Consider the following 12,500-nt stretch of genomic DNA (forward strand, 5'->3'; position numbering starts at 1 on the left):
CAGAAAAACAAGCAGAAGAAATGCAGAAAAAAAAAGCAGAAAACAAAAGCAGAAAAAATGCTGAAAAAAAGCAGAAGAAATGCTGAAAAAAGGCAGAAAACAAACGCAGAAAAAATGTTGCATCGTTTCATTGTTAAGAAAGTAAAAGCATTTGGGTTTTTCCGTCCCTCTTTGAGACTTGCAGGCGCTGCCAGAGGAAACCGGGCCGCTCGACTCACCTTGAAGTCAAACTGGATGTCCATGTATTTCCCAAAGCGGCTGGAGTTGTCGTTGCGCAACGTCTTGGCATTGCCGAAGGCCTGGAGAGAGAGAGAGAGATAAGAGAGAGAGAGAGAGAGAGAGAGAGAGGGAGTGTGAAGAAAGAGATAAGAAGGCAGATTGGGAGGGAGGAAGACAGGTATTATTATGTATTACAAGTGTTGTGTGTTTGTCTGCACAGAGTGTGTACACTCACACACTCACACATCTGGACATCATCTGGCAGAGACATGCCAGGCAGCGAAACAAGCGCTCTTAACGCGACGTCGGCTCTGCTCTTATATTCAATATATGTGAGTTTTTTATAAACGCACACGGATCAGATCAGCACAAACGAGGAAGAAAAAGGAGCAACTATAAAGTTTTAGAGAAGGAACGAGGACGTTATTAAACCTTTAAACCATCATAAATCAAAAATATAATCCTTTTGCTACGTTATAGTTAACTAAAGTGATGATATGCATAAAAACACACGTATTGATGAAACTAATCTTGTCATTAGTAGTTTTAATGATGTGATAATAATGAGCTTAGAGCGTGTTAGGAAGGTAAAAAAAATCACAGTTCATCTCTAATGTCTATTTTATATTCACGTGAACACTTCTGGATTCATCTACACATATAAACATAACAAAAATCAGCCACAATCACAGTTTTGGAGTTGTGTTTGTTGACTGTTTTCAGGGTGGGGCGTTCAAGTGCTCAAATAAAAAACCTGTTTAATCGAATACTGCATAACTGCGTAACGTCCACCACAGCGGAGGTGAAAAACACTGGCAGATAAATAAACATTACTGCTTATTAACTAGATTATTGGCTAGTTATCGACCCCAGTGGGCCACTGTGCCCTTCACCCTGACTGCCAGGAGCAGCGGCCTCAGGCGCCTCACCTCCAGCACCGGGTTGGACTGCAGCAGGCGGTCCTTGACGGTCTGCACCTGCTCGCTGGCCGGACAGGTGACGGCGTAGTACTGCAGGATCTTCTTGGACGCCTCCGTCTTGCCGGCGCCGCTCTCCCCGGAGATGAGGATGCACTGGTCCTTCCTCTCCGTCCGCATGGAGCGGTACGAGTTGTCGCCCACGGCGTAGCTGAGGAGGAGGAGCCAGACGGGAGAACGCCAAGTTAAGCAAACACTTTGGGGAAAGGAACTTTAATTAATGCCAGAGAAACTGGTTTAGTGAGATAATTCAGATGTGACGACTCTTATTTGAAATCAGGCAAAAAATATGATACAAACCGTAACTTTAGGCCTTGAAGGCACCATGTGATGTTTTTATATATATTTCTTTTATATATATATATATATATATATATATATATTTCTTTTATATATATATATATTTCTTTTATATATATATATATATATATATTTTATATATATATATATATATTTTATAAATAAATATATATATACTTATATATATTTATATATATAATATATATAACTATATATATAAAATATTGAAAAAAATATATATTTTTGTTTTATATATATTTTAAATATATGTATATAAAAAATGTATATGTAAAATATATATATATATATAAAGAAAGAAAGAACAAAAAAATGTATACATATATATTTTATATATATTTTCTTTCTTTTTATATATATATATATATATATATATATATACACATTTTAAATATATATATATGTTTTGATATATATAATATAAATATATATATATATATATATATTTAAAAAAACGAAGAAGAATATATATATATATATATATATACTATATATATATATATATATATATATATATATATATATATATATATATATATATATATACTATATATGAAACAGAAATAGAAAGTCCAAATGAAGAAACCTGCGTCTGGTCAAAAAAAAACATTATGCATCAACATCTCATGAAACTGGACGACGACACGCTGACACCAAACAGAAACGTGTCTCAGAAGAGAACGCAACACGTTAACGCAACACGTGTTTCACGTGAAGACATAAAGATCGTGAACCCGTCACCGTTATCAGCACCGCCGTGTTGGTTCAGACAGTTTGGACACATTTCTGACACCAGACTCATAGCTGGAAGATAAAAGTGTGTGTGTGTGTGTGTGTGTGTGTGTGTGTGTGTGTGTGTGTGTGTGTGTGTGTGTGTGTGGGGGAGGGAGGGAGTTCAGGCTCAGGTCAGAGGGATTCCCTCTCTTTCCTGGTACCATCGTTTGCTTATTTTTCTCCCCCTCTTCCTCCCTCCTTCCTCCCTTCCTCCCTCCTGTTTCCTCCCTCCTCATCTTTCTTTCCACTCAGAGGGAGAGAACATTTGGCGCGTTGCACAAGAGGTAAAGAAAACAGCAGCATGGAGGTTCGACCACAGAGCAAGATGACGCCACTTCTAGTTCCCACAATGCACTGCATTGTTGTGCGGTTGACCTATCGGGGCTCATTCCTGTTGCGACCTTTCAGACAAACACTCGTGCCATGACGTCTTCAAACAGTCCGACTGATGACATGATGGGTCGCGCCGGTGGACTCAATATTCCTGTCACACTTTATTTGTATTTATTTTAAAGAACTCAGGGTTACAAAGTTGCAATTTCAACAGGAAGTCGTGTGTAGAGGTCGTGTGTAGAGTAAAGGTTGTGTGTAGAGGTTGTGTGTAGAGGTCGTGTGTAGAGTAGAGGTCGTGTGTAGAGTAGAGGTCGTGTGTAGAGTAGAGGTCGTGTGTAGAGTAGAGGTCGTGTGTAGAGGTTGTGTGTAGAGGTTGTGTGTGGAGTAGAGGTCGTGTGTAGAGGTTGTGTGTAGAGGTCGTGTGTAGAGGTCGTGTGTAGAGTAGAGGTCGTGTGTAGAGTAGAGGTCGTGTGTAGAGGTTGTGTGTAGAGGTTGTGTGTGGAGTAGAGGTCGTGTGTAGAGGTCGTGTGTAGAGGTCGTGTGTAGAGGTCGTGTGTAGAGGTCGTGTGTAGAGTAGAGTTTGTGTGCAGAGGTTGTGTGTAGAGGTTGTGTGTGGAGTAGAGGTCGTGTGTAGAGGTTGTGTGTAGAGGTCGTGTGTAGAGGTCGTGTGTAGAGGTCGTGTGTAGAGGTCGTGTGTAGAGGTCGTGTGTAGAGTAGAGTTCGTGTGCAGAGGTTGTGTGTAGAGGTTGTGTGTGGAGTAGAGGTCGTGTGTAGAGGTCGTGTGTAGAGGTCGTGTGTAGAGTAGAGGTCATGTGTAGAGGTTGTGTGTAGAGGTTGTGTGTAGAGTAGAGGTCGTGTGTAGAGGTTGTGTGTAGAGGTCGTGTGTAGAGGTTGTGTGTAGAAGTTGTGTGTAGAAGTTGTGTGTAGAGGTTGTGTGTAGAGGTTGTGTGTAGAGGTTGTGTGTAGAGGTCGTGTGTAGAGGTTGTGTGTAGAGGTCGTGTGTAGAGTAGAGGTTGTGTGTAGAGGTCGTGTGTAGAGGTCGTGTGTAGAGGTCGTGTGTAGAGGTCGTGTGTAGAGGTTGTGTGTAGAGGTCGTGTGTAGAGTAGAGGTCGTGTGTAGAGGTCGTGTGTAGAGGTCGTGTGTAGAGGTTGTGTGTAGAAGTTGTGTGTAGAAGTTGTGTGTAGAGGTTGTGTGTAGAGGTTGTGTGTAGAGGTTGTGTGTAGAAGTTGTGTGTAGAGGTCGTGTGCAGAGGTCGTGTGTAGAGGTCGTGTGCAGAGGTCGTGAGTAGAGGTTGTGTGCAGAGGTCGTGTGCAGAGGTCGTGTGTAGAGGTCGTGTGCAGAGGTCGTGTGCAGAGGTCGTGTGTAGAGGTCGTGTGTAGAGGTCATGTGTAGAGGTCGTGTGCAGAGGTCGTGTGTAGAGGTCGTGTGTAGAGGTCGTGTGTAGAGGTCGTGTGTAGAGGTCGTGTGTAGAGGTCGTGTGTAGAGGTCGTGTGCAGAGGTCATGTACTCACATGTGCGGCGACACCTCGTAGAAGTTGACTCCGCGGTATCGCTCCATGTGGTTCTTGTTGTAGATCTCCAGGTCTTTGTACGGGTTCACGGACACCAGCACCGAGCCGATGTAGGTCTGAGGGGACACACACACATTAGCTGCAACAGTGTGTGTGTGTGTGTGTGTGTGTGTGTGTTCACATCAAGCAATGCATGATGGGAGTGTCTGATGCAAAAGTGTTGGCTGAAACGTGACGCTGCTCATCAGAGTGAACATACGAGACTTGAAGGTCATTCGGTTGTGTTTTTAGCTCCTAATGAAGAGCAAATAACTACTTTTCAGACTCATCCAAACTTCTACCAGTTGTATAAAAGCTCTGGTCCACTTTACATTTTGCAAAGTGCATCTAAATGATCTCAGTATGCAGATACGATAAGGGAGAATTTACAACTCGACACCTGCAAAGAAACTGTCGGTGTAATTTTATGACAAAATCTTTGATTAATTGGAATTTGGTATTCAGCGTCATCGTTGAACGCGTCACTTTACCATCATAAAGAAAGACACCGGCACAAACTGTTTGATGGCAAATAAGTAAGAAGAAATTGCAGTAAAATAAACTAAAAAAAGAAGATATGTTTGAAGTTAACACACAATGAGTTGGTGGTCCACGTCTTCAGTGACCAGATGAACGAGGACCTTTATTAACAGTGTGATCAGCACTCACGTAGATGAGGTTCTCCTTGAAGCGCTTGCGCAGGTTCTCGATGAAGGCGGCCTCGCTGGTGTAGTTCTCCAGCAGCACGAAGTCCTGCACCCCCACCCGGTCTCTGGCCGTCAGGGCCGACTCCATCATCGCCCGCACGCCGTCACTGGCCACCACCTGCAGGAGACGACGGGACATTTAAATTAACAGGGTCTCGCTTTACTTTGGTGAACGGGACCCGAACGCTTCGTTTTTAATGCTTCGAGTTTATTTTCTTTCAGTTTGTAGGAGACGCAGTTAACCTGCACTCAGGGTTCATGCACCTTCTGACCAATGGATTTCCAGGACTTTTCCAAACCAAATGTTCATGATTTTTTTACAAATTTCCATGACTTTAAACCACATTTTCATGATTTGTAACAAAATTTCCATGACTTTAAAAAAAGAAACCATGACTTTTAACCAAATGTTCATGATTTGTAACCAAATATTCATGACTTTTAACCAAATTTCATGACTTTTCCATGACTTTAAACCAAATGTCCATTACAAACATTTAGTGAAATCTGGGTGTAAACAGTAAAAAGTGAGTAAATGTAGTATTTAAACTAACAATGAGAATACAAAGCATACAGTAAACCTTAAATGACTCAAATGAATGAGACAATAGTTTGATTAAAAGAATAAACATTTATATAGATGCCTGTATGTATGCCTGCTTATATTCTGAGTCTTTCTTTTAAAAGCATATTAATTATTTAAAACTCAGCGTAAATGAACGACATGAACACATGAATATAACACATTTACATGACTTTTACAACACTTTTGGGGATTTTTTTTTTTCAAGGACTTTTCCAGGCCTGGACACAACCATTTTAAAAATGTCATGACTTTCCCCGGTTTTCCATGACCGTATGAACCCTTAACACTGAAGGCATCGTGAGAGATGAAGCCGAGGGGTCACAAACAAAGATGTCAAAAGAAAAAAAAGTGGGATTGGAACAAACAAATTATTATCAATCTGCATCATCTTCTTGATTGATCGGTTGCGTCTACAGAAGGAAAGTCAAAGAAACACAAACACGTAAAGTCTCAGCCTCCGAGGACTAAAACCTCTGAGGACCGACCGACAAAAAAAACACAGCCAATAACAATTTCTCCGGCCCCCGAGGGGACGTCCTCAAGACGGCTTGTTTTTGTCCGAGAACCAGTAGGAAATTATATAAAATAAACTGGAACGAGAGTACGAATGTTTTTTGATAAAATGACAGAAACCATAAATAGTTCCCAATGGGCCCCAATGGAGTCCTCGCCTGAATGTTCTCTGTTCTAAACCCTCTCTAACTTTGTGCTGCTTCACTTTATCAAAGTCAACCTTTGCAGAGAGAATGTTCACATATTGAGTTATGTTTTGGGTTACAGAATGTTCACATATTGAGTTATGATTTGGGTTAGAGAATGTTCACATATTGTGTTACGATTTGGGTTAGAGAATGTTCACATATTGTGCTATGATTTGGGTTAGAGAATGTTCACATATTGAGCTATGATTTGGGTTAGAGAATGTTCACATATTGAGCTATGATTTGGGTTAGAGTTGGACCTTACAGCTGCATCACTTCAAAGAAATAATCATCCTGAAAGTGATTTTTTTATAGGCGGACCTGAAACCTTTTCATTTCTTTCTGTGTGTCATCTTCATTTACTCTCAACCAGTAACATATAGACTGATATTTACACATCTGAACAAAATCTCACATGTGTACCCTTTAGTATAACACCATAATTATTGAAATAGCACTAGTGGTTGCAGAGATACACCCTTTTTAGTTTCCGAGGAAAAGGGCCTACAAACAGGGTGGTTTCCAAAAGGTTAATGCAACCAAAAGAGAACATTCAGGCCAACGGCAGGCGCTCTGTTTGAAGCCCATCAGAGATCTCACACTCACTCAACACATTACAAGAAAACAAATGACTTTTTTAAAGCTTCTATATCGCCTGAACAGCGATGGAACCAAACCCAGATGTTGGGGTGGAAGTATCACTTCAACCATCGAGACCCGCCCAGGTTGCACGTATACATCTAAAAACACGCTTTAAGAAGGAGAAGTTAAGCTGCAACACTTACGAGTTTGAGCTCGTCCACACTTCCGCTCAGGAAGCCGTTTTCTAAAATAGTGTCTCGGGTTTTGCGCATGAGATTGCGGATCTCGGCCACGTCCATGTTGAACACGCTCCGAGTTCGGGACACGAACTAATGAAATAACTCGACTCTGAGCCGAGAGAGCACCACATACAGCAGGTGTTGTTGTTGTTGTTGTGCTAAGCAGTACAGTAGTCTTTAGAGAGAGAGAGAGAGAGAGAGAGAGAGAGAGAGAGAGAGAGAGAGACAGAGAGAGAGAGACGCTTCAGGGACGGAGAGAGAGAAAAAACATATTAATTAGCGTGAGACGGGAGAAAAACACAAGAGGACCGGAGATGTAAGAAGAGAGAGGAGAGGGAGAGAGAGAGAGAGAGAGAGAGAGAGAGAGAGAGAGAGAGAGAGAGAGAGAGATGGATGTGACTCCAGTCTTGCATTTAAACTGGACTGGAAAGTTAACGGTACTCCCTGAAATTCCACACAACACCAAGCCCATTAAGTCACTTCAACGCCCGTCTTTTGACTTAAGCAGAAAACACACACATACACACACACACACGCACACTCACACACACACACCACACTGAAGTGACCTCACCCTCGCTTCCTCAGCAGCGTTGAGGCTTTACAGGTTTATTCAGTCCGCTCTGCAGCTGACTGAGTGTGAAGCCGATGAGGAAGTGTCTTAAACCTTGCATTCAGAAGGTAGGTTGTATAGAAGTATATGCTTCGTGTGTTAAAGCTGCATTCTCTCTCCTGACCACCAGGGGGTGACTCCTCTGGTTGTATAGAAGTATATGCTTCGTGTGTTAAAGCTGCATTCTCTCGCCTGACCACCAGGGGGTGACTCCTCTGGTTGTATAGAAGTCTATGCTTCATGTGTTCAAGCTGCATTCTCTCTCCTGACCACCAGGGGGTGACTCCTCTGGTTGTATAGAAGTCTATGCTTCATGTGTTAAAGCTGTATTCTCTCTCCTGACCACTAGGAGGTGACTCCTCTGGTTGTATAGAAGTCTATGCTTCATGTGTTAAAGCTGCATTCTCTCTCATGACCACCAGGGGGTGACTCCTCTGGTTGTATAGAAGTCTATATAAATGACTCTACTTCTCTTGATGTATTCCCTCAGTAAACATTGTAAACATGAGTTTATGTCTCAATCTCTAGTTTCAAGTCTTCTTCAATACAGCATGATGTTCATTTAGTAAATTATGGTCATTTAGAGTCAAACAGACCATAAAGCAGGGGACGCTTTAGGGGCGGGGCTACGAGGTGATTGACACCTGTGTTTTCAAGTATTAATACACACGTGTGAGTTAACTCGTCCATACTTGTTTCTCTCACCCCTGCATGAGCTCTGGTGACCCTGTTGTTTCACACATCGCCACAGAAAGCAAAGACACTGCAGCTGTGTGTGTGTGTGTGTGTGTGTGTGTGTGTGTGTGTGTGTGTGTGTGTGTGTGTGTGTGTGTGTGTGTGTGTGTGTCTGACATTCCTCGCTGTACTTCTCACCCGTCACTCAAACCATGAATCTGACGTCTTGACCTCTTTGTTTTGTTTCCTGGTGATTTCTGTCACCATGTGTTCATGCATTTGCGCTACATGCTAACACGCTAACAAGCTAACTAGCGCACCTGTTTTTCTTAATTAAGACAAAGCTGTTGCTGCAGCTGGGAACATACGAAACATACGACTCCCTGTGGAGAGGACAGCGAGTGTTTAGACCAAAAGGATCTGGGACCGGGTTAAATCAGCAAACCTGACATTTACATTAAGATGATTTATGGCTCATGGCGCATTACAAATCCCTCCCAATCTTATGGCGCCGGGGAGGAAAGAAACCAGAGTCTCGTTTCCTCCACTTCCTCCTCTATACATTCTATGTCTCCTTCCCTTGTTTCAACCCCTCTCTCTCTCCATTACTTCATTGTTTCCCAAAACACAGCGCCGCACACCGGACCTGTACGTGCCCACCCGGCTCCTCCGGCACATGGCGTCATGTTTTCCCAGTTCCTGAGAAACAGAAAACAAGGCGGAGCCTGAGGAGGTGCGGCGTTCGGCTCAGACCTCCACGGGTCGGACTTTGACCGGTTTTCTGAGGGCAGGTTTCAATAAAAGTGCTGCTTTTATCTAGAGTTCTCCTCACGACGCCGTCCACGAAAACACAACTTTCATAGAACAGCAAGACGACAGAGGCTCTGAAGATGGCAGAAACATTGGAGACATCCCATCATGCATTGCTGCACAACCAAATCGGGTATCGATCACAATCCTGGCTTCCCACGATTAAAAGAAACGCGGTCGACTTGAGGTTTAAAATGAGTAGAAAACTACATTTTATATTAAATCAAGCGCTCCCGAAACTAAAGCCCCGCCCCCATACGGGGACCGCTGCAGATGTTTTGGTTCACCTTTTGGGAAGCTGCCGCACACACAGATGAGTGTATAAAGAAAATATGGCCCTAAAAATCAATGAATAATCTTGAATTAGTGATTAATCAAAGATAATCGTGGTTCTAATAATTTTGTCCAAACTTCTGATCATTTTAATAAATCCCCTGACCTTTAATCCACTAAGATGCCGACAACTTTCTATAACAAAGATTTAAGGAGCATTAATTACCACGTTTTGTTTTTTTACAAAGACTTAAATCAGAAACAATCTAATCAAATAATAAAGTAAACAAGAAGCTACATGTTCACTTTATTCACGATTGATGCGACAGAAGGAATAATAAATTGTGTATTACTACAGCTGGTTTACCGTTGATACACAGAGCGGCCATCTTGGATTTTGAGGTTGGAGTTCGCCAACTAACTCTTCTCTCATGACACCAATTATCTATTGCCACCTGTTTTAAATCACTGTAACTTGAATACCAACTGTATTTTCTTCCCATTTCATGTTTCCTAAACCCACGTCCTTTGTCCTCCCTTTAGTCCCTCCTTCCCTTCTTGCCTCCTTGCCTCCTTCCTAGGACAGAATTGACCCATTTGTGTCTCCTTGTGTTGCACCATTGGAGTCCTTATTGATCAGGCATCAAGCGCTTATCTTATTTACGGCTTTATTGAACTTTACACACACCCGTCAGCGATTAGCATTGGTTTATTGTTGGTTTATTGTTGGTTTATTGTTGGTGTATTGTTGGTTTATTGTTGGTTTATTGTTGGTTTATTGTTGGTTTATGGATTTGCGTCGTCACTTTCTCTACATTTAAGAGCATTTAAGAGCGTATTCCTTTAGTATGTTGAACGTTGAACTGAATAATAGTCCATATTTATGCGTCTGTGAACAATCTACAAATTGAGCTTTATTTCCAACGTTTACACCGTTTGTTGCATTACATGTTTGAGCCTCGTGACGACGAAGCTGACGCCAAGTGTGTCATCAATTGTTGTATTTCATCATTAAATAGTCAAAAGTAAATACTCCCACGTCAGCTTTGGGCCGATAGAAACTCTGACATGACGACTTTTTGACGGCATCAAATACGGATTGAAGGAGAATACTTTGTTGTATTACAAACATGTTTCCGTGGTATTACTATTCAATGACATTGCAAAAGTCCCTGCTGTGGGACTAATACAGGAATATCTCATCTTGATTCAAACTGAAACGTGTTTGTTCATCACAATGAAACCGGTTTGAAGTTTGAGAAAACAAAGAGAGTCTGACATCCCCCTCCTCCACAGGATCAAAGCTCACTGTATTTACTATTTTTTATATTCAGATTAAATGGAAACGCCCTCCGGTTTCAGACTGAGGAGCTGCTCAGAGCCGTCAGACAGGCGGGACGGGATCTGAACCCAGCGCAGGACATGTGGGTCAAAACAACACAGCCAGCAGCTGACGGGCTGGGACCAGTTCTCCAGTTGGTCACCACTTCATGACACCCACCAAGTCACGACCCACCAAGTCACGACCCACCAAGTCACGACTCACCAAGTCACGACCCACCAAGTCACGACCCACCAAGTCACGACCCACCAAGTCACGACCCACCAAGTCACGACTCGGCTGCATTCGTACTATCTATATGTCTCTATATAGACATAGATATATCTATATCTATGTCTATATAGAGAGATATATAGATAGTACTGAAACGTTGCTATCTTGTGTCCAAATGATTTTGCCAAAAGTACAAAAGTTGCTTTTAAAAGCACAAATTGCAGCAATATCCCAAAATATGATATTCAGGAATCTAAAACTACTGATAATAAAACTTCACATAGTTGTGCATGCACTTTTTTTAAAAGCAGGCGGTTGGTAGCAAGACCACAGAAATGAAGTAAAGTAATTTCCGATCTTTTCCTAAACCTAACCAAGCAATTTACGATCTTTTCCTGAACCTAATTAAGTAATTCACGATCTTTTCCTAAACCTAATTAAGTAATTCATGATCTTTTCTTAAACCTAACTAAGTAATTTCCGATCTTTTCCTAAACCTAACCAAGCAATTTAGGATCTTTTCCTGAACCTAATTAAGTAATTCACGATCTTTTCCTAAACCTAATCAAGCAATTTACGATCTTTTCCTGAACCTAACTAAGTCATTTAAGATCTTTTCCTAAACCTAACCAAGTGTTTCACGATCTTTTCTTAAACCTAACTAAGTAATTTACGATCTTTTCCTGAACCTAATTAAGTAATTCACGATCTTTTCCTAAACCTAATCAAGTAATTTATGATCTTTTTCTGAACCTAATTAAGTAATTTACAATCTTTTCTTAAACCTAACTAAGTAATTTACAATCTTTTCCTAAACCTAATCAAGTAATTTACGATCTTTTCCTGAACCAAACTAAATATTTCACGATCTTTTCCTCAACTTAAGTAGTGTTGTCGGCTGAACCTAACTTTTTTAATTTGTTTCCTGTGAAGACAGAAGTTTTATTTTGAAGGATTGTCAACATAAAACGAGCACAAATTGACAAGTTGCTGGACTTTCCTAAGAAAACGCACAAAAATCCTACGAACAAAAAGCCACAACTATGAGAGAGATGTCCTCTGTCTTTGGACTTTTGGTTTCACTAAACCCGAGTAGCTTTTACATCCGTCTGCATACAACAATCTATAAACTATGAACCGACCCGAATCCGTGTGCCTGTCACTTTAAGACGAACAGCTCACCTTTAAAAGTCCGACGCACTAAACTCACCTGACCCCAGCAGTATTCCATGAGGAAGCGGCTTCAGGTCATCGGCTCTGTCCTCCGGGTTCAAGGAGCTCCGTCACTCGTCACGCAGGGAGGAAAGTGAAGCCGGGAGCCCGAGTCCCAACGTAAACTACCTACTGAACTGCAGGCAGACGCCCTGCAGGCAGCAATGACAACTGGGCCAGGAATCTGTCTCACACAAACTACACACTACACACTACACACCACACACACCCTCTAACAGCTGATCAAACCCTTCTGGGTGCATGTGCAGAAACTTTTAGGGTAAATTAGCCGCCCGGCTACACAACAACGCCACCACGAGCACCGCCTTGCCCCGGGGCCGCACAAAAAAACCCACACAAAACCCACAATGTAATC

General features: G+C 41.9%; 1 protein-coding gene across 1 annotated transcript in view; it reads right to left on the reverse strand.

The window, feature by feature from the left end:
• LOC306742536 (unconventional myosin-Ic-like) overlaps positions 1-12,500 on the reverse strand; it is a 55,942-nt gene that overhangs the window by 20,094 nt on the left and 23,348 nt on the right. The window contains 5 exon segments of the mRNA XM_079224927.1: positions 202-219; positions 225-299; positions 1,149-1,347; positions 4,133-4,248; positions 4,841-4,996. Of these exon segments, the coding sequence (XP_079081053.1) occupies positions 202-219; positions 225-299; positions 1,149-1,347; positions 4,133-4,248; positions 4,841-4,996 (564 nt within the window).

This window comes from Taurulus bubalis (genome assembly GCF_910589615.1).
Source record: "Taurulus bubalis genome assembly, chromosome: 10".
In the NCBI taxonomy this organism is placed as follows: Eukaryota; Metazoa; Chordata; class Actinopteri; order Perciformes; family Cottidae; genus Taurulus; species Taurulus bubalis.